The sequence below is a fragment of the Chanos chanos genome, chromosome 9 (assembly GCF_902362185.1).
Source record: "Chanos chanos chromosome 9, fChaCha1.1, whole genome shotgun sequence".
In the NCBI taxonomy this organism is placed as follows: Eukaryota; Metazoa; Chordata; class Actinopteri; order Gonorynchiformes; family Chanidae; genus Chanos; species Chanos chanos.
In genome coordinates, this window is record NC_044503.1 from 7,679,729 (window position 1) to 7,702,792 (window position 23,064).

General features: G+C 43.7%; 1 protein-coding gene across 1 annotated transcript; it reads left to right on the forward strand.

The window, feature by feature from the left end:
* Window positions 1-1,741: 1,741 nt before the first annotated feature.
* On the forward strand, window positions 1,742-21,074 carry qsox1 (quiescin Q6 sulfhydryl oxidase 1). The gene is made up of 12 exons (XM_030785098.1): window positions 1,742-2,130; window positions 3,384-3,484; window positions 4,491-4,539; window positions 4,893-4,995; window positions 5,539-5,629; window positions 5,844-5,989; window positions 7,484-7,618; window positions 7,941-8,070; window positions 12,568-12,690; window positions 13,974-14,112; window positions 15,666-15,842; window positions 19,201-21,074. Exons 1-12 carry the CDS (start codon window positions 1,845-1,847, stop codon window positions 20,097-20,099), a joined length of 2,379 nt encoding a protein of 792 aa, XP_030640958.1. The 5' UTR covers window positions 1,742-1,844; the 3' UTR covers window positions 20,100-21,074.
* Window positions 21,075-23,064: the final 1,990 nt, after the last annotated feature.

Below are 23,064 nucleotides of genomic sequence, written 5' to 3' on the forward strand. Positions count from 1 at the left end.
CGCACCATCAAGAATACTGTGACATACTGTGATGTATATACGCAAATCAAGCGATAGAGCAATGTTAGTCAACTGGATCTAAGAACAAAACCAAGTCCTAAGTGTTAGACTAGCCCTCACTGAAGTCCTTGAATGCGTGTTCTCTTAAACAGTTTGTGTCCTCAGCCCCCATAGCGTCATCCTACAGCATGAATGAGGGCAATGGCTCGCTCTTACTTTTTTTGTCATTTAACGTGGCTAAAAATTAAGGGATTATGTAATTCAACTCAGCTATGCAGCGTGTCTGTGGATGTCAGATGTCATTGCGTTAATCACTCGTCAGATAGGCCTAAGGATGATGCCGAATCGGGGAAAAAAAAGCGTGCGGTACAGAAGTAGCAATCTCTTGTCACGTGTGTCTACCTCGTTCAAAGAATCGGCTAAACTACTTGGATGTGACAATGATTGTTGTGTATATGTAAAGGCACAGTGATGAGCTGGAGGAAGAGGGGGGAAAAAAATATTGAAGTGGCACAAATGGTTTGATAATCAGTTTTTACTTTTTACATCTCTGAAGTGTGTGATTATTTATAATGATGAACTGTGTTGGGGTTACACAGGTGCACTTGAAGATGTGTAAAATTGTTTTTCATCTTTGTAAATATGGTAGAGCATCATCCCTTGTCACCCGACTCTGAGGAACTTTAAAAAATTGTAGAATAACACGGTTCTCTGCAAATATGTACATAGTATACAGGGATTTGTAAACTAAATTGATCTTCGAAATTGTAAATAAAGCATTCATTACTTCTCAATCTTAATCATTTTAGTCATTTCTTTCTGTTGTTATTGTTTTTTGATGTTCCAGTTCTTTTGCTGAAGCGTGTGACTGTAATCAACTTTTGCACTGGTATTTCGTTCACACAAACTGTCAGAAGATGGAGTTGATGATAATAATACTTCATCAAGAATGTGTACGGTTTCCTTGGTTTTAGGCATCAATCCTAGAGAGCATGAAGGATTGTTTCCACAGTACGTGCTGAAAGTGCACAGCCAGAAACTTTGGACAGGTGGCCTGAGACGCAAATCATTATGTAAATATTTGACTGCAGGGCGATTCTTAACAAAAGAATCAAATGAGTATTTACCTTCGATTTCCCACGAAGCACTGTTGAAGTTCTGCATCATAGCAGGGAAAACGTCATACCATTGCTAAAACCGGTTATCCTTATTCTTTTTCAGCTGTCCGCGTTCACGTTGTCTCAATCCCTAATGACCATGTGGGCGTGAAGTGTACATTGAGAAATTAGCGAAAGGCTAAGCATGTAGTTGCGGTTTAGTTAAACTGGCACAAAAACAGTTGGTCTTGTAAATGATGAGGAAATGGATCAACCTCCTATTAATGTCAATACACGTATTAATACTTTTGTGTGTTAAGTGCGAAAAATGCTTGAGTAATTATGTTTAAAATCTGAAACATAGCGAGGTCATCATTTATTTATGGACACACTTGTTGGTTTCTTTAAAAATTCTGTGCCAGGTCAGTCATCCAGACAACGAGTAATTGTCTGATAGGTTGGCATGATATACGATGTGCCCTGTGCTTGTTTTCGACAAAACAGGAAATGTTATCAGCATTCTTGACACACATTTCAAAATGACAACAACACACGGGTCATCTGAATTGAATTCGCTATATGGATGACTTGTCTCCACAACATGGACTGCAGTTGGAAAGTTTGCAGTGCTAAATTGAATGTCGAAGTGGGAGGGCTCTCAACGAGTAACCAAGAGGGAAGAAACTTTCTATCACTTTCTAATACACAAGTTTAACTGGAACATTTTCAGCAGGGGATCACGCGAAGATGGCGCGGCGCGGCTGCCGTGCCACGTCTCGTTTTGTGAAGGGAATTGTTACAACTTTTAAAACATCGTTGTTAATTACCGCATATACCTGTCTTCTGTCTCCCTTTCCTGCCGAAGCTGGGCTGTACACAGCGTCTGATCAGATTATCCTCTTAACCCCGGAAAATGTGGACGCCGTTTTATTTAATTCCACAGCCGCTCTCGTAGTAGAGTTTTACGCTTCTTGGTGCGGGCATTGTGTCGCATTTTCTCCAATTTGGAAAAGTCTTGCACGAAATATAAAAGGTTGGTAAATTGTTTATCGTCATAAAATAACTGTAATGATCTTGAAGAGGTACGTCTGATAAACGGGTAATTTAATTCCTAAGATAAATGCTGGTATTGTCTGCACAAACACAAAACATGAGTCCGGTGTATTAAAATATTTGAATTGTTTTACTAGAGAATATTTAGTAAGGAGTATTTTTTGTCTTCCTTACTTATGGCTTATCCCTTTGCCCCAGCACGTTAGCTAACTGTTTTGTTGTAAAACTGATGCGCCGATGGATGTCTCGCACTAAATGTTAAAAACAATGGTCTGTCAAACTGCACTCTGTGAATTTTTACGCCGTCATTGTTGAATCATTGTGAGATGAGAAACTTTTTCATATTTATTATGAACTAGGCTTTACCTTTCGCTCCATAGCTGTGTTCTTTCAGTGGTTATTAGAGCATATAATGCGATTTGGAAGTTCACTCCCCAGTATCCTGTCACCCGCCCCTGGTGCTGCAAATGACTTTTAGCTTTATTTGAAGTTATTGTAGCACACTTCATTTAAATATGTTTCACTCTGTTTTGCCAGTAAAAGTAGGTTTGGGTGGACTACAGGATGAACTGTAGGCCTTGTCTTTAATGATGCATGTAGAGTTAGATGGTATGGCCATTAGTTTAATTCAAATTCATATTACTGGTCAATTAATGGCTTGTTTATTTAGAGGACGGATGTATCACGAAGTTCACAATTACTCTGTGTCGCGACAGCAAACAATTCTTACTGGTAGGCTACGGGTGAATTACACTTTGTCCTACACATAACCCTTTCGCGAGCCCTGCCCTGTTTAAATGCATATTTATAACAAAAGTCTACAGTTTGTGTATAAATTATGATCGCAGCCAAGGCGACGGCATCGTCATTTTGCACCACTTAAAGGAAAGTCAGTCACTAAACCAGAATTAAGTTTTCTACAGTCTCTATACATTTGACACGGCATGTCATGTCGGCCATCGCTTAAAATAGTTAAATGAGTACCGTTAGTTCAGGACTACCTGGAAATCTGCTGTCCAGTGGATCTCCACAGCTGGATTTGAAAAACACTACCGTACTTTGCCAAGTATTTTGTAACTAATCCAGGTCGTTTGGAAGATGTTAATCTCTTCTGCAGACATTGTGATATCTATACTGTCGTTAAGTGTCTTGGGTCTCTTTTTGTCCATGTTTTTCTCTCTCAGATAAAAGCGTCTGTCGTTTTTTTTAACTTTGTGCACATGTTTCTCACAGAATGGAAGCCAGCGATTGATCTGGCAGCCATAGACTGTGCTGATGAGCAAGGCACGACTGTGTGCACGCGTTTTGGCATCACGGGGTACCCCTCGCTGAAGGTAGGGTGTGCACGGATCACAATGCAAGCATTGTTTATTACATTTTGATTAAGAGAGAACTTTTCGTTATGTCGCACGGTATCCTTGGCGCGCTGAACTCTCCGCAAACTGAATTTCCACTTCTAATATGTCTTCATCGTGTATAGAAATCATATTTAGATCATCTTGTTTTTTGGCCTGTGTTTTTCATTTGCCTTCTCACTAAGGGGTGTTTGTGATGATGAATATAGTTGAAATTATTTGTCACTCTGCTGGAGAAGGTACTCTGTGCTGATGCATGGTCTATTATAAGAGTTGACAATCCCTAACCTGGCCTTTGTCCAAGCTTAAAGGGCACTACACATAGCACAATCAACTTTTTACAAGTGGAATATGTCATTCTTTGTGCAATGTTTGTCCTTAGTAGATTTCTGATGCAACTGTAATCTTGAATCATGTTCATGGTCATATGTGTAGACCATCTTTTAAATACATGCTGTGCTCTTGGAAATTCTTTTCATATTTCCAACGTGAGCCCATTTGAAATTAAGCTTACGGGACTTTTCAGCGCTATGCACCAGTGGCTGGTGTAACTGGCCGGTCAATGCGACCATTGTTCATTTCACTCTAGATAAGTATGACATCGTTTTGGCTTGTTTTGGTAGAAGAGAGCTATTTTCTAACATTGCATGAATAATGAGAATTAGTCCACATGATGAATATCCATATGTCTTTTCAGCATTTATCTGTGGATTTGCTTTTCAAGGGCTTTTTTTTTCAGTTAGTGAAGATCTTTTGAAAAGCATGGGCATTTTGCATGGGAGAGAAGAAAGCTGCCACAGCTGTAACTGATTTGTAGTGAAAGAGGGATGGGGGGGAGGGGCTCTCTTTCTCTCTCTCTCTCTCTCTCTCTCTCTCTCTCTCTCTCTCTGAGTTTGCTCTGGTTATCAGAACTGTGTAGCTGTGCATCTGGCGGTAGATATATCAGGTAATGTGGTTTTCTTGTCTTCCTCTTGACCTTTTTCAGTTTTTCCATGCATACTCGAAAAAGGAGTCCAAAGGAGAAGATTTGCGAGGTATTGCGTTGTTTTCATTTTTGTTCCTGAATCAGCACTTTCAGATTCCAGTGTTTGCTTTTAAGGCCTTGCCTCCACAACTTGTCAGAGTCTCTAATAATACATTTATCAGCTGGTCAGATTAATCATTACCACCTAATGTTTTTATAATGAGCTACTTTATAGTCAAGATTCATTCAACTTTTTGAAAAATACACATTAAACCCATGTACACACATACACAAACATGCATAAATACTTTATTAACTCTGCTTTGTTGCATGTATACTCGATTAACTGTATACGTGTGTTTGAATTGTCATATATCAATATGTAAGTCATAATTTCTCCATTCTGTCTCAATGGGCCTACAGGGTTTTCAAGGGATGTGAGGGGTTTGCGTCATCTTATTATCGATAAGCTTCATACACACGAGGAAACATGGCCTCCAGCTTGTCCACCGCTAGAGACAGCCAGGTGAGCGTCAAAGAATACACTTGAGAACACCGGTAGGTTAACTTCCTCCTTCGGAGTATCGTGACATGACCGACAGTGTGTGTGTAGTGTAGGTTGTTGACTCACTTTGACATACATACTTGCAAACAAGAGCTGTATTTGGTCTGACGCACTCTCAGCCAAAAAAGCCAAATAGGTTTCTCCAGTCCACATTTGCTCTGTGACAGAGCATTTGTGTGTTTAACGATAAACATTTCTGCCTGAAAAACCAACACGGAGATGCTCGACTTCATTCATTCATTTTCTAAGCCGCTTATTAGGGTCAAGGAGGGATGTTCTATTTGAGTTATTTTGAAATCGACTTTAGTGATCATACTGATAATGAAAGGTTTTGTCATGCATGTCCTGTTAACCCTCACGCTTTTCGGTTTCTCTCCGCTCGTTTTGAAATACCAATAGAAAACAGACACATGACTTGCTACCTTTGTTCGCTTTCAGACCTTTCAAATTTTTGGTCATCTGTCGCAACCTTTTTTTTTTTTTTTGTCGTTTTTTTCACCACAGTGAAACAGAAATCGATCATTTCTTTGAGACCAACAACGTGCAGCACCTGGCTCTGGTGTTTGAGACTGACGACTCCTACGTCGGCAGAGAGGTGAGATACACACCATCCCGTAAGAGCTGACGCAAAAAGCATATGGCCTAAGAGAAGCCCTGAATCACCAATAAAACCCGTTCGCTGCCCTTTAATGTACTATGAGACAAAGCCTGTAATCGGGTTTAAACAGTATGGTGAGTGCCTCCATGCAGATTGAGGCAGTTCTCTTTGCAGAATGCAGTGTTAGTTTGTATATGTTTGACTTTGGCAGGTTACCTTGGATCTGCTTCAGTATGAGAATATAGCAGTGAGGCGAGTGCTTAATACCGAGGAGGGACTTGTTTCCAAATTGGGAGTGAAGGATTTTCCCTCCTGTTACCTGTATTACTCTGCCGGAAACTTCTCAAGGCTCCACGTGTAAGTGCTGTTTGTCTCTTTGTCTCTCTGTGGGTCTCTATGGGTCACTGTGTGTGGGTGTGCGTGGGTTTGCGGGGGAGTGTGTGGGGGTGTGTGAGAGTGTGTGGGAGTGTGTGTGTTTGTGAATGTGTGTCGGTGAGTGTATGAGAGAGACAGAGCATACAGGTCATATCCAGCTTTCCCTTCTCCTCTCACTAAAGCACACGTTAGACCTCTAACTCTAAGAGGAGACAGGTTTTCTCCTTTCTCCTTTATTTTTGATAGCTCAATATTTGAGCAATTGTTTCATCCAGATCTCCCTCTCACTTTTATTATGCACAGCTATTTATAAAATGCCCTAAACATCTGGCCTCTTTAATGGGATCATAAAATTATAATCTATGCAATTATTCAATATCATAATGCTTTCACGATGATTTCTCAGCCAGTGCATAAATCTGGTGTTTTCTTGCTTTGTTGTGCTTATTTGAAAAACTTGGCATGCGAGCAGAGTCCTTTCAGATGACAAATGCAAAAAAAAAAAAAAAGAGAGAGAGAGAAATGATTTATGACTGATTTATGTATTCACTCCACTCTACCTTCAGCGCAGTGTACAGAAGGGAGAAAGGTTTTTAATTTCTTGCGTGGAAACAATAGCTTTCCCCTTTTCCATGATTCACCTGCCAAGCGGTTCCCAGTTCCACGCAGCGCCAGATGGTGTGCCGTCAAAGCTGAATGCATGATTGATTGGGGGGTGGGGGGGGGTATCTCTCTCCCAGGTGAATGATGCCCTCCCACTCCTCCCTCGCCAACCTCTCAGACACGTGCCTCTGGACTCTTGAGACCCCCCCCCCCCCCCCCCCCCAAAAAAAAAACGTAGTTTCCCCAGAGGGGTCTGATTGAGTCCCCAACCAACCGCGGACACGCACGGTGCCTTACTGCTCGTGCTCTCTCAGCGTGGCAGCAGCAGCGGCAGATACAGACAGCAAGACAGCATGCGTGTCTCTCTCTCTCTCTCGCTCTTTGGTTTCATTGCCAGGGTTAGCAGAGGGGGTAATGATCTGCGATGGTATCTCTCCGTCGCTCCCACCTCCCCACGCACCATCTGTTCGTCTCGGGAAAAGAGAGAGGAGGCTAAGCGGTCCAACGCGGGAGCTCACCTGTCGTTTTAAGACACGCTGAAGCTCTCTCTGCCGATGAGATTATCTCTCTTTTTTTTTGGACATTTTTCTGCTTATTTAATCGATCTTCAGACTTTTGCCCCCTTTTCTGGACTTTAGGGATTAGATTTGTTGCATTTCGATAAATGCAATTTTTTTTATAACATTCCCAAACTTTGCCCCTCAGTTTATGTAACTCACTCAAATCCTCTCTCTTTCGCTCGAAATCAAATTTTGCTGAAAACCAATACCTAGTGTATTTTACTAGTGTGTTATTGGAAAATGAATCATGTCTCTCTAAGTTTATGAAAAATGCATCCAAACCACCTCGTCAATTTTTGTTTTTCTCTCACAGGCAAAGTGAAGCCCGTGCTTTCTACACTTACGCCCTCCAGAGGCTCCCTGGGGTAGTGCGTTCAGGTAAACCACGTCAAACCATAACTGACCTGATCAAGAACACAACAAGGGAGCAATGGAGACTGTTCAACAGGTCAGAGTTGACAATATTTAGTCATCAGATATTGCTTTCATACAGAGTGGACTCACCCTACAATCTAGATAGATAACTGCTAAGTTCCCCTATTTTGGATACATTTTTTCAGTGTGGTGCACACTGAAACCATGTCCCTACTACCGACCCTACTAATTAGAGATTTCTTAAAAATGATTGTATTATGCTAGTAGCAATTTAAATAGCGTGTACTGTTGCTGCACCTGGGGAAATAAAAATGGGAGAATTTGTAGTGCTGAGAAAAATGGCCAGTTTCACTTTAGTAGGGCTGCTCATGTTTTCTGACTTTGTCTGTGTGCAGCTCCCGTGTGTACATGTCTGATCTGGAGTCAGCTCTTCACTATTCTCTGCGTGTGGAGGTGGCATCTCATCCTGTCATCAGTGGAGAACGTCTGACCGCTCTAAAACGCTACATGTCGGTACTAGCCAAGGTGAGCGGATGCTCATATATATATACACACACACACACACACACACACACACACACATACGCATATACACCAGTATATATGACCTCTTACTCACTCACTATCTGTCACTGAATGTATGACTTCAAGGCTAGGATGAGGGCATTGATGAGTCAAATGCAGTACAGCTGATTGACCACCAGGGGGCAAATGTGCCATTTATCTGAGTAACTAGACTAACTGGGAAAAGAAAGACTCACTTATTATGCCTGTCAAAAGCGAGAGTTTTTCTTTTTCCTTGTGTCATGATGTCAGCCTGGTCAATTCTTTGTTCTGTTGACTTTATCAAAGCTCATAAAACAGAGTACCCTGAAACTTTTGTCAAAAAGTCAGTCAGTACATCCCAAGAAACAGATTTGGCATGAAACTGAATTTGGGGAAACCTTCAAAACATGATACAAAGTTTTCATCTGTCAAATTAATTTCGTTGTAATAAATCAATAGGAACGTTTCAAAATCGCGGTGACTGAATGGATATGCTCAGTTCTATTACAGACAAACGAAATGTTTAAAAAAAAAAAAAAAATTCAATCTAAAACAATTTGTATAAGTACTTAGTCTTACACACTCAGAATTTACATTGATCAGTGTAAATCTGCCAAGCGCCCTTTGGAGAGTCGGAACGCTGCTCCTTGAACAACAAAGACCACCGATAGCTCTCCGGGGTGTTTTAGACATTTTTATTTCCCTCCCCGGTGTATAGAGAGTTGGGTACTTTCACCACCCCTCTGTTTCCGTGGACGCGTGCTGATCAGGAGGCCCGGTTTGTCAGTGGCTCCCTGAACAGAGGCGTGCCAGGGATCTCTTTGATTAGGTCCAAGGCAATGACCTCCTCAAGCCTGCTCTTATTGGCTTTGCGTCAGCCCGGCGCGGTGTCACCAATCTCTCTGATTATTTCTGACTCTCTAGGGATGATTTTAGAAGGGGGGGGGGGGCGCTTGGCTCCCTCCACCCACCCCAGTTTGTTTTGTCAATAGCTCAGTGTCCCTGTGGTATTTTAGCTGGGTTGCTTCCAGGACGTCCTTGTTGTCGAGGGGTTCGGCCCTCTGACTGCCTAGACGTCTTGGCCGTGTTTTTACGGGTGCTGTGTGTCGTGCAGCATCCCGCAAACAAAGAGGTGTTGTTTAGTCCTGCTTAGGCAAAAAAAAAAAAAAAAAAAAAAAGATTCAAATTTGATTCATGACAAAAATGAGAAACAAGTTTATACATTAACGTTGCGCATTGCTTGGACTGTCCAAATGGCTCTTGTGCTAGGCTAGTTAGCTTGATTACTTGTGTGGCAAAACAAAATAAGAGTCTTACGCTCTTCAAGCCACTTGCTTAATGGGATGATCCTGATGGCGTTTTTTTTTTCTGTGTCTTGAGAGTTCATGCGTCTCAGTTAGGTGATACACCGTGAACGTTTTAACCGGCTCAGCCCACACAGGCTAGACGTACGTAAGCATCAGCGCAAGGCCAGTCAGGCTTTTATTTTGTTTTAATATTTTTTTTTTTTCCTCGGTTGCGCCGTAACTCGAACTATGTTTTTTAAAGCGGAATCCGGATTTATGAATCCTAACATGTATTTGAGGATTAATGAGGCGAATCTTGGAGGGATGAGGGCATTACTGATGGGGTTTTAGGATTACTGCTGTCATGCTTTCTTGAAAGAAGCCTCTCACAGGGAGAGAGAGAGAGAGACAGACAGACAGACAGATGTAGAGAGAGACAGAAAAAATAAAGAATTAGGTAGAGCAAATCATGTGCTCAAATCCTAAGTTCCACCTTTTAGTAAGTATTCAGGAGCATAAGGCTGTGTGTCCAAAGTGTGGAAACACCATATAAGAGTGTAAGGGCTTGCAGCTCAAAATCCAGTAGCGGTACAGTGGAACCGCTGAAAAAAAAAAAAAAAAAAAAAAGAGAGAAACCCTATTGTGATTCGATTAACAGACCGGTCTGCTAGTTGTTCTCTTGCCACAGTAGAGACAGGGGAGCTGTTAGCCAGCTTTTACTCTGTGGCGTGTGTATTGGTCCCAGAGGTCAAGCGAGGGAGGATTAAAGACGGCTTCCCTAGGCCAAGCCGACAGATGCATTCTCTTTTGAACATCTCTCCGCGGAGACTGCGGTTTCTCAAGTGCTGATACTAATCGGATTTAAGATGACATATTGCCAGGGTGAAGTGGATTGTCATGGTCCTAAGAGAGGATGAGAGGGTGTGTGCGTGTGTGTGTGTGTGAGTGCCTGTGCGCGGAGGAGGGGGGGGGGGGGGGCATTGAGGATGCAGGGGTGGACAGAAGCGTCGCTGTACCAGGGCCTGTGAATGCAGAGCCCAGGCAGAGTCTCGGGGCATGTTACGAACGTGACCACAGCACTGGTTCACTGGAAGGCAAGGAAAGGAGGAATCTTCTAGAAATTGTGGGACAGATGAGGGTAGATATGAAATGAACAATAGTTTCTCACTACAAATTGTTCCAGTTGCCAGTAATAGTTAGAAGCCTTACCTTATGAAAATACAGATGTTGGGAAGACTGCCCAACTGAGTATACCAACTCAACCATGATTTTATTATTGAACAAGGCTGGCATTTCAACATTGAGAAGTCAGTTTTATTCGTTAAATGTAACTGTATTCTGTCTATCCCTTGGTCATTTTGGACATTCCCAGGATCTCCGTTTCCTCAAAGAGTCGGAAATGAAGTCCCTGCCAAATTCTTTCCGAGTTGATTTGCTTGAAGCACCGGATCAGTTCAGAAGTTCAGATCAATCAGTCCTTCCTGCAATGATTTGTAATTGACTTCAGTCTTATAGTGAATCAACAAATTCGCTTGGAGAGAAGAATCTTAAAACCAAAGGGGCTGAGATTGTCTCTCGCAAACAAAGCCTTTTGTCTGAACTATCCCCATTTTACCCTCTGTCACATCCAAGCATCTGATAATGAGCTTTTCTGGCTGGTTTAGAGGCTAGCGACCTGTTCCTTCGCTAAACCAATTTACCTCGCCCAGCTGCGCGGACCGGCCATCGTGGTCCTCCCCACCTGTATGGCTCGACCGGAGATCCGCGGCCGTAAATACCCAAACGCATTCTTTTTGGCCGAATCTCCCAGATTAAGAAAAACAAATCAGAGCAGAGTGGGGCGTCTGGGTTGAGTAAATCTTTAGCGGGGGCCTTTTTAAGTGAACTGTGTGTAATGGAGATCCCATTAGAGAGTGATGAATAGAACCCAAGGCCCAGCTTCTCTGCGCTGAACAGATGGCCTGAGAAAATTGAAAAGACTGAAGGAGCACAAATCAAAAAAAAAAAAAAAAAAAAAGGTCTACCTTTGGGATGGGGGAGGGAGGGAGGGGGGGGGGGGGGGCGGGGAGAGGCTAACGAGGGCCCCGCGGCCCCTTGGCCTCTGCCTCTGGGTGGTACCGACGGTCTCGTGGCCCAACGCTGGGAAAGAAGGGAAAGGTCAGCACTGGCACGCGTCCAGGGTGAGTTAGTGCATCCATTTGCCCTGTCCTGCTGCTCCTCCTGGACATTACCTCAGCGTAGTTACGCAGGCTTCATAGCGTCTAATTACACTGCCGCTTATTGTAATTCCGTGTGTCCTGTCACAGCCGTAGAAACATTCTCCGTCTTTGGTTGTTGTCGGAGGAATGGAGTCAGTATCGATAACCTTCCCTGAGGAAACTGTGCCTCGCCCTCTTAGTTTGTTTTTGTTGTGATTGTCTGTTTTTTTTTTTTTTTATTTAAGTACCTCCTTGAGAAGAGTGGGACGGTATGAGTGCGCGCAATCGTAATTTGTCTCGTGTAGGGGAGAGCCTTTGTGAAGGGGAAAAAGTTTCAAGTGGCTTCGTGAGATCCTCCCCGGTTTTGAGCTTAAGTTTAGAACACAAGACAGGCTGTTGTCATGGCAATATGCCGTCTCAGACATGGCTTCTCCAACCAAGAACGAGCGCTTTAGAATGGTGGGATTAAGTCCACGTGTTTTTTGCTCATTCCAGTTGTCTTAATGGAACCTCCTCGTGATCTTTTGCCCCGCGGCGACCTACCGGGATCGGAAGTAACTCGACCCTGTGAATCAGCGGGCTCTGTTTTTTTTTTTTTTTTAATGCCTGTCTTTTTCTGTGGCTGATGCGTTTCTGTCAGCGCCGCTCTCAAATACAAAACTAATGGTTCTCCTGTTATCGCGTGTCTCCGAGGAGCAGTGTTTTTCTTGACAACTAGAAGAATGAGAGTTGCAACAGACAGCACTTGGTTTTCTAACTACTTTAATAGCTCACCGGTGGACTGTTATTCATAAAAACAGCCCAGTTATTTCTTCCTAAGGGAACAGAACAAAGTGTTTCTAACGCACTGTAGATTATTTCAGTATTATGCCGGTTGGATTCTATAAAAACAAATTTTTTCACCGTATTTTATTTTGACGTTTTAAAAGGAAATTGCTCTAGACCTTGTTTGTGAATGAAATGCGTGTCTGCTCTGTGTTTTCCACGTGTAGTACTTCCCCGGTCGGCCGGTGGTGAGAGGCCTGCTGAAGACGTTGGACATTTGGCTCCAGAGTCAGCACGGCTCAGAAATCAAATACAGCGCTTTTAGAGACATCCTGGATCGCACAGTGGAGGTGAGACTGCTTTATTTTAGGATGTTCCGGGTCGGGAATCACACCGGGGGCCATATTCTGTGAGGAAGGATTTCTCTGTCAGACAGACACCTTGAGCCTGAAGTCCAAACCATGACGTACCCCTTAGGGTCAAATGCACAAATATTTACACCTCTAGACACAGGAACTGTTCCGGTACGATCTACCAGGAGTATTTGTCTCCTTGGTGATCGTCAGTTTGAGGAGTAAACAACCCCCCCCCCTTTTTTTTTTTTTTTTTAAACCATTAACCTTTTATCTAAGGAAGATGAAGGTCAGGAAAGGGTACTTTTGAACTCCCCCTTTTGTGCTGGGGGAAAAAAAATTAAGTTTAAGAAATTAATAATAGAATAACTCGTGTCATTTTATATGTTTACTGGATTTATTTGGATGTAGGGGTTTTTTTTATTTGTATATCTGTGTTACAGATATTTCATTTATGTTACAGGAACATCAAGCCTACACTTTTTGCAAGTCAGTTATGACTTTGAGAGTGACTAATGGAATTCCAGAGCAATCCCCCACCTGTATTTATCCTGTGTTATGTTTTTCTTTGGATAAAACATGCATGCCTCCACAAGCCAAACAAAACAAAACAAAACAAAACAAAACAAAAAAGGAAACTGGAGAGGTCACTTACTGACATCATAAGCTTTTAGCAGACCAATCAATGAATCAATGAATCAATGTGGACGTACTAAGCAACTCCCTTAAGGAAATGGACTCGTGTCAGGGAGATCAGTAGCTCATATACACACTCAGACTCCCTCCAATCGACTTCTCAATAATTCTGTCAATCACCGATTCTCTGATCCCTGCCCCACAGTGAATGACTCTGAATGAGAGAGTGAAAGACCATAGTCAAAGAATTGTGTTCAGTCAAAGAATGGTGTTCAGTTAAGTCAGCGTTTTCAGTCTTTCCTCAGAATGAGGTGCTTTGTTGTGATGTCAGTGAAACCGGTGTGGGGCAGACTGCCATTAAAAAGAAAAAAAACATTTCTTCTGTAATTCGAAAGTGTGTTTTGTTTTGAATCTATTTCATTTTGTAGACTGAGCGACTGAAAACTGATTGATGTTTACTGAATGAGAGGATTTAACCTACGGCGTTAAGAACCTACCATTGATTTGTGTGTGTGTGTGTGTGTGTGTGTGTGTGTGTGTGTGTGTGTGTGTGTGTGTTTGCGTGTGTTTGTATGTGCGCGTGCATGTATGTTTGTGTGTGCGTGTGTGTGTGCGCGCGTGCGTGCGTGCTCGTGTGTGTTTAGAACACGGACGCAGTGCTGCCTGATGTTCTGCGGTGGGTGGGTTGTCAGGGCTCCCAGCCCCACCTCAGAGGCTACCCCTGCTCTGTATGGACCCTCTTCCACGTCTTGACTGTCCAGGCCAAAAACACAGCAAGCTCAGGTACAGTGTGAAAGTGACCTTACTCACCTGAAAAATGAAACATTTTTACCACATTCTCCTGTACATTTGATTTCAAAAATGTGAACCTTTACATGCTGAAATTCTGTAATTATCGTTACGGGTTAGATTCGTTAAACCAATGCAAAGAATATGATTTTTTTTGTTGTTGTTTTTTTTGGTTATGTGGTCAAGAATGGATTTTACACTGATGAGAGTACGTACAGTTGAGCTTCAGAAGGGAACTGTGTGTCAATGGAGAATACTGCCCTGCGGTTGACCCCAACAACCCCCCCCCCCCCCCCACACACACACACAGGGGTTGCCATCCACCTCCCAGAGCAAGCTCCTTCCCTGATTTCCTTTACTAAGATGAGCTTAGCATACTGTGTGCAAGGGATTCTGCATTGACCAGTTGTGTATGTGTATGTATGTGTGTGTGTTGGGGGAGGCAGAGAGGGTGGTCTTTGACCATGTTTTGAGAGGGTCTTTGAGAACAAATTAGCTTGGAATGTCTGTCCCATTGACCCGCTGCGTTAATGCCCCCCCCCACCCCACTTAAACTCACAAAACTCATGTAAGGGTGTCATATTCCCGCAGGAGGACTTGTTGTTATTGTTTTTACACTGTTGTTTTTTAAACTCTTTTTAAGCTCTAGCAAAGCAGCTGAAAACAGTTCCTAATTGTTTGCAGGTAAAAAAAAAAAAAAAAAAAGGGGGGCGGGGGATTTGTTCAGATTAGTGGAATTTCTGAATGGTTAATAAAAGAAGGGGTTGAACAGAGATCTCCTCCTCTTGCAGGGTTAATCCAGTAGCTTAGGAGGGGAGGAGAGGGGAGCGGAGGGGTGCGTGGAGGACAGGGGGAAGTTGATGTAACCTGCAGATGGAGGGCCGCGGGTGTCCATCTGTCCCTCGTGTGGACCCTCTGGATTATTCCCATCCGTGCTCCTCGGCATAGAGAGGGGGGGTGGGGGGAAGAAAGAGTAAAGCTTTATAGTAAAGCACAACAGAAGCAGAGCACTGTGCCAAGAGGACTTCCGCCCAGTTACATCTGACCCCATTATCTTGTGCGCTGTGTCAGAACTTGCCGGATAGAGATGTGTACTGCGTTGAGGACTTACTGTTCTCTCTGTCTGTTCCCCTCTGTCTCTCTGTCTGTTCCCCTCTGTCTCTCTGTCTGTCCCTCTCTGTCTGTCCCCCTCTGTCTCTCTGTCTGTCCCTCTCTGTCTCTCTGTGTCTCTCTCTCTTTCTCTCCGCATGTGAGGACTTACTGTTCTCTCTGTCTGTCCCCCTCTGTCTCTCTGTGTCTCTCTCTCTTTCTCTCCGCATGTGTGCTACATAATGTACGTATGTATGCTCTATGTATGAGTGTGTGTATATATGTGTGTGTGTGTGTGTGTGTGTGTGTGTGTGTGTGTGTGTGTGTGTATGTATGTATGTATATATATATATATATATATATATATATATATATATATATATGTATGTATATTTACATGTATATGTAAAACATTCTTCAATTTCATGTTCTTTCTTTGCTTTTCTCTCTCTCCTAAGACCCTCGCGAGGTGTTGCAGGCCATGAGGAGCTACGTTCGCTCGTTTTTCGGCTGCAGGGAGTGTGCCGCGCACTTTGAGGGCATGGCCGCGGAGAGTATGCACAGTGTGAACACGTTAAGCAACGCCGTGCTTTGGCTCTGGTCTCGACACAACCGCGTCAACAACAGGCTGGCAGGTGAGGACGCTGGAACCCGCCCACATTACACTTATTCACGACTCTGTTCCGTGTCCGCGCGTTCTGGCAGCGGGGAAAACCTGACAGCGTTTATGATTGATAAAGGAAGGTAACACTGTCTACATTGCCTCTCTACAGGTGCTCCTTCAGCGTCCTCAAGAAATTCTTACTTTAATACGTTCTCCACTCATGACTTCTCCCACTTCATCATTCCTGTGCACAGATCCAAAACGAAAAACAGAGATCACCTTCAGTTTTTGGCTGTTTTTCCAAAAAGAAAAACAGAGAACACCATAAGTTTTTGCCTGGTGCCCCCCCCTCCCTCCCCAACCCTGCCACCCCCAGCCTTAGTGCCCTAGCTCTGCTCCTTGGCTCTAAATCCCTTAAATTCAGCGATCCTTTGGGCAGACACCAGCTGTCCCTCACTCCTCTGCCTGTCTAGGGCTCCAGTTCTGATTAAGGATTAGCCCTCCTCCCAGGAGCTGGAGATGCCCTCCTCGTGCTCCTTCTCTCTCTCTCTCTCTCTCTCCCTCTCTCCCTGCAAGACACTCTCTCTCTGTCTCTCTCTCTCTCTCTCTCTCTTCACATGCACACAAACACTCACCATCACACTCTTTTCTTTCTTTCTTTTTCTTTCTCACTCACACACACACAAACACACACACAAATACATACTCTCACTCTCTCTCAAACTTTCTTTCTTTCTTTCTTTCTCACACACACACACACACACACAAATACACACACTCACTCTCTCTCAAACTTCTTTCTTTCTTTCCTTCTTTCTTTCTTTCTTTCTTTCCTTCTTTCGTTCTCTCTCTCTCTCTCTCTCTCTCTCTCTCTCTCTCTGCCTGCATAGAGGTTTTAAGTATTGTTCAGTACAAGTGGTGCAGACAGTGACTGTAAAGATAAAATACCTCTCAGTGTTCCTGTTCTGCTTGAATGTTTTCCACCTGAATTAGATTCTATAAATGAGTCTGCCCACACATTCACATCATTACAGTCCTTTTTCTCTTTCTTTTCTTTTTTTTTGTTAGATTACTTTGAATGTTTTCCACCTGAGTTATCCTCTGTAAACGAGTCTGCCCACACATGCACATCATTACAGGAATTTTTTTTTCTCTCCCTTTTTTTTTTTTTTTTCCTTGTTAGAGTATTTTAAACATTTTCCACTGCCCTCTGACAAGTTACTTAGTCTAACTCCATCAGGGCCATAAAGTCAGTTAATTGATTAAAACCCTCATCAATACATTTTGTTAAGTCAGTTGTTACGCAGCCTGTAACTTCTATGGGAATTGCCCTGTCTGGTTCGCTGCTTAGTAAGAGTCATGAATAATTGGACAAAAGTACACATATGTCCCCTCCAGCGACTCTCCCTGGTCCCCAGACACTCCTGTCGATTAGGTCTTTCCGTCCCCTTTTTGTCCCTTGGGAGTCATTCCCTAGGCTTGACAATTGATATGGCAACAATCCAGCAGAATGGCCCTCCCTCAGAATTCCCAAGATGCCTGTGACAGCAGGTGGCACACGCCGTGCCGCCAGCATCAAGCCTTTTCCAGCTTCTGTACCCCCCCCCCCCTTCCTCCCAGGCCCAAGTGACTGAAACAGTGGAGTGTGGCAAGGTTTGGGGGGGGTAAGGACCTTGAGAGTGGGAGGGGTGGTTAGTTGTTTTGGGTCAGAGCAGGGAGGGGGGGGGGAGAGGCTTGATGGCAATGAGTAGCAGTATCCCCCCGCCCCCTCCCTTTTCTCCCTCTGCTCCTCACGCCTCTTGTTTCTCATCTCGCCCATCCCTCGGGAGTACCTCCTCCTCCTCCTCCTCCTTAAAGTGTGCCTCTTTAGCAGATCCCCCACCCCACCTCCCCCTCCCTTTTCATGGTCACTGAGCCATGAAAGAAGGGCCTATTTGTAACACGGCGACACAATTAATTTTAACTGGCACAGAGGGGCAGGCTCCTTAAGCCCAGCATTGCAGCGGCTCTGTCTGCCTCTGACTGTTGCTACTTGTCAACAGGGGAGAGATAGAGACACGTGTCTACAGATGAAAGATAAGCAGCTGTCTTCTTCCTCTTCGTTTTTCTGTCTTTCTCTCTCTCTCTCTCTCTCTCTCTCTGTCTCTCTCTCTTACACAAATGCTAGAGAGAAGATTACTTCATGCATTTGTTTGTGTTCTATGTAGATTAAGACTAAAAGTCCGTAATCTCTCCCCTCCCTCCCTCCCTCCCTCCCTCCTTCCTTGCCTGCCCTACCATTTAGTACTGTGGTGTCTTTCTACACATCTCCTCTGGCAGCATTTATGCTGACAGCGACAGCTATAGTATACATATTCATATTCCATGAATATTAATGCGTTCTCATAGCAAGCTTTTTGTGTCAACATCAACAGTGGCATCGCTAAAGTCACCCTCGGAACGAAAGGACAGTGATTAAAATTGAGGTATCGGAAGGGGGAGTGGCGTCACGTGAAGACGGTGGCGCCGATATGAGAGCAGTGACAGTGAAATGTATAAAAAAAAAAGGGGGAGCGGATTCCGGCAGGACACAGTAAAATTGATGTATCTCTTATGTAAAGTGCCGCCCGCGGAGGAGTACGTACACACATGCATATGACCGAGATTAATCTGGCAGATAGACGGGGTGGGATGTAAATTGACAGCGCAGTAAAGTGACAGAAACACCCCCCCCCCCCACACACACACACACACACACACACACACACACACCTCCCATCCCACCCATTGACGACAAGCAATTTATTAGCAGATGCCTCTATTTGGTGGTGGTGGTTGAGGGAGGGGGTGGGGGGGTTGGTGGAGGGGGGGAGGGGTTGGGGTGAATAAAGAAAACATGTAAAGCAAAAAAAAAAAAAATTGTAATTCATTAAAAGGAAAGCTCCCTTAGAGGTGCCTGCTTTCATATTCAATTTGAAGATGGTGGTCCTCTTCCGAGGGGTGTCGGAGGGGAGAGAAAAAAAAAAGAAGAGCGTTAGGGTCTATGGGACATGTGTGGAGGGGGGTGAGGCAGAGAGGTGATCCTGTCTTTCTCTACCGTATCTGTTCTCTCCACAAACCTCCCACAGGGACAGCCCACTATGCTATCAATCATGTTTAGGCCCTGTCACACACTCACGTACCTTAGCTTCGTGGAAACGCGCAAATCCGCATCAATACATGTCAAGAAGGCATACACACAAACACATCCTCACAAAATGAAACGAGACACCAAAGTTAGTATTGATTTTTTTTACTTTTTATTTATTTATTTTTTTTATATTCTCTGAATTTTACTGTGCTGCTGAATGAAGTTACTCACATAATTTGTTTGACTCTCAGTTCACTCTGTGTTTATTTATCTTCTCTAGGCGCTCTGAGTGAGGACCCCCTCTTCCCCAAAATCCAGTGGCCCTCCCCAGACCAGTGTCCCAGATGCCATGGGGTGAGAGGAAAAGGAGAGCACTCCTGGAACGATGAGGAGGTGCTGGCTTTCCTCAGATCATACTTCTCCTCTGAACACATTCTGTACGACTACCTGGAGGATGAGACCCAGGTGCTCCAGAATCACAGAGAACAGATCGCTGCAGAAAGAGAGGAGCAGGAGGCCCTGAGAAGGAGGGCCAGGGAAGCTCAGGACGTCCCCGCCGCGGCCGAGGAGGTCCAGGAGGAGGAGGAGGAACAAGAGGAGGAGCAAGAAGAAGAAGCGGGTCAGGAGGAGATGGAAGGAGCGGGAGGCACGGCGCAGAAAGACGAGCTGGACGGGGCAGGAACGGCGCGGCCGGGGGGCGGGGCGAAATCCACAGACCGGGCGTGGTGGCCGGTCGGCGCGAGGCGAGAGGTCGAGCCGACGAGACGCCTCCGCAGGCCCAGCATCATCGGGCTAAAACTACGGGAGCCTCAGGAGGACATAGTGGACCTGGACTCGTTCGTCAACCAGCATTACAAAGCCAAAGCCATGCGCGCCGCCGCGATGGCCGGCCGGATTAAGAAACGGAGCCTGCAGAGGAAGGTGGAGGTGGACGAGCTCCCCGTGGAAGGGAGGAGGTTGGCAGGGGAGTACGTGGGTTTGGAGGAAGAAGCGGAGGCCGAACTGTACCCGCGGTCCCACGAGAAGCGCTGGATGTCCCTACTCAGTGTCGGCTTCTCCAGACTGGACATCAGCCTGTGCCTGCTGCTCTATTTGCTCTCTGCGATGTGTCTGCTCAGCATGTACCTGTACTTTAAAATGAGGTTGAGGCTGAAAAGGGCCAAGGTGGCACTGCCCTGAAATCTGACAGAAGCTGCGTGGGCCCCCAAGTCCCTTCTGTTATGCCAGTCATCATAGACTACCGTTGTAATGTCAGATTCCGCCCCCTCAAACTTAAATTCAGTGATTTCATAGGTTTATGTATTTCGCAAATGGGTCAGAAATTGCTTTAGACTTCATGTTGTCTTTTTTTTTTTTTTTTTTTGGAATAGAGGGCAGCTGTTCTGTCCTGAGAGCCAGTTTGAACCACTTAAGAAGACTGAATTCAACAGTTGATTAGTAAGAGTTGATTTGTATACTGTATTTATTTTATTTTTTTGTGAAATATGAAACATATAATGAAAATGTTTAGTATTACATAAAATGGTAAAATGGTGGATTTACACTTTTTGCCAGCAAGTTTCTGAAACACAGATTAGTCTCCTGAAGAAAACACACACACACACACATACACACACTGTATGTGTGCTCTCTCTTACTCAGACAGATACATGCATACACACACACACAAATACATTTTTTTCTTAAGTTCATGCCAACCACTGTCTGCTCATTCACTGAGCTGAAAAGTCAGTGAACTTCAAAGCATCATTTCCCATCTTCTGTAAAGTAACCCCCCCCCCCCAAAAAAAGAAAAAAAAACTGCTGTAAGCTTGATCTGTTTTTTTTTTTCATCATTCAGAAAACGTAGCTAACAATCCAAGTAAATATTTGCACCATATCATCGGATGAGAGATTTTCATCAGTTTGTATCCTTTCCATGTTAGTGCCTTATATTTGCAATTGACTGATGTGAATTGCTCAACTCAAGCCATGGGTTTGCTTTGCTGGTGAGGGTGAATGTGTGTTGTGGAGCAACACAGTGCAGAGGGTACTGAGAAATCTTAGCGAGACATGCTACATCGCTAGTGTCGTATAATTTAAAAATAATTGTTCAAAGGTACCAAAATCTTTTGCTCAGCTGGTTAAAAATCAATAAACAATTATTTTTGTTAAGAATATTTGTCCGCATGTTGATTTTTTTAAGACAATGTTGATGCATGTTTGTTATCCAGTGATGTAGCCTCCTTTTTTTGATGTGTATCTGTTGTGCCTGATGATTAGATGTTGTGCAGAATCACTGAGCTGAAGGATGGTTTCCTCTTCAGCTCTGGTATTTTTGATTCAAAGTTTTTAATTTTTTTGAGTTTTTGTTCCACCTCTTAGATGTGTCACAATTTTCTTACATAGGTGTAGGTTTGTCCAGTACAGCTCAATTATTCTATTAAAGCCAAATCTATAAAAACATCTAAACTAACACAGCCCATCAGCTGCCATCGAATACATTTAAAATGAAGTTGTTTGTTTAGTTAACTGGGGAGAGAAATCAGATTTTTTTTTTCTTTTTTCAAAAGTCGTTTTGCCAATCTGAACTGAGCAATGTCAAATTCAGCACCAGTGAGAGAGTTCAGTTCTCATCATCTAATCCCGATCAAACTAGATCACGTGACGTATCAGTCACTTCAGCGTAGTACTTACTCGTCCAACGTATGCATGAGAAGCCCCTTGTTTTGTTTTTCTGAGGGGGTGTCAATGATAAGGAGGAGATGTGTGGGGGTGGATGGAGGCTGAAGAACAAGCCTGTTGCCATCTGGTCCGTTGCACTGGATAAATCCTAACAATTTCATTGGGATTATAGCAAGTGAGTAATCCAGCTTTCCTTTGGGCTATGGGAGATTACTGCGAGGATTAGCTTCCACCCGATAATAAACTTTATTAAAATGCAATCGGCTTTCAGGGCCTCTTCCCTCAAACACTTTGGAATTGGTCTCTGCTGGAGGTGGCTAGCCCAGGGGGCCTCGGATGTGATGGGTGCTTGGATACAAGGTTTTGATGTGCTTCAGATTACAAGCTCATCTGAAGGACACCATCACTTGATCTTGAGCTCTGTGTTTCGTGGAAAATGGCTCTCCACCCATCTACTCTTCTTTCTTTCTTGCTCTCCCTCCTTACCTGTCTTCCTCTATCATACGCACAGGCTTTCACGTTGATGGTTCAGAGCTTTCGAAAATCGTTGGATGCATCGACACAATTAGCCCCAAAAAAACTTGAGTCACAGGAGTAGGTCTCATCAAAAGGAGCAGAAGATAATTATCAATCAGCTGTTTTATACAAGATTTGAGACAGATAAATTGTTAATTGTTTTTGCTATCGGATCATAACTGTTACACAAGTGAGCACTCACGCTGATGGCTTTTGATGTAAATGACCTCAAACTGATAGATTCAAAGTTCATAAACCAATATTAAGTTTAGTTACCCTCTTTCATATAATTACATGTGAGTTAAGGTAGTCCATTTTATCTAATGTGGGTACACTAGGCATGCACTGCACCTCCTTATTTAAAATGTCTATCTCACAACATAAAGTGATAAATTATACCATAGTATAACAGAGTTATATATATATATATATATATATATATATATATATATATATATATACATGATCATGAAAGTTATGCTGTGCTTAACTGTTGTAGTTATCGTGTAAGTACATCATTAGTGGCCCTCAGTAGACAGTTATTCCAAAAGTTCCAGAGGTGCACTTGCTGTAGTGAACCTCTCAATACGCCACATGACATAAGTAAGGAATTTTCTCTCAAATATTAGCTGATTCATTGTTCTTTTAAAACAAAGTTTCGACCAATTCCGTCTTAATTTTTTTCTGTGTTCTTCTTTTGAGATTGGTGTTTCAGGTGAAGTCTTTGGCACAGCACTGGAGAGTGGGTCACAGGACACTTTTTCGTCTCCGGTGTCAGAGGTAGTCCCGGTTGTCCTGAGGTGGCCCGGAGCTGTGGGTATTATGTGGGTTTTGACTAATGAGAGATAATTAGGCTCTTGGCTCCGGTGCAATATACGACGACTGCTTTGCCAACAGTCGGGTGAAAAGTGCAAACTCAAGACGAGAATCTTCAATTCAGTCTCAGTGGTGTTAAGATAGCACT

Excerpts from the sequence above, each read along its gene's own strand:
- qsox1 (XM_030785098.1), top strand. The coding sequence starts at position 1,845 with ATGGCGCGGCGCGGCTGCCGTGCCACGTCTCGTTTTGTGAAGGGAATT. Across the intron at positions 7,619-7,940 it reads CAATGGAGACTGTTCAACAG|CTCCCGTGTGTACATGTCTG; the intron begins GTCAGAGTTGAC and ends GTCTGTGTGCAG. Across the intron at positions 14,113-15,665 it reads CAAAAACACAGCAAGCTCAG|ACCCTCGCGAGGTGTTGCAG; the intron begins GTACAGTGTGAA and ends CTCTCTCCTAAG.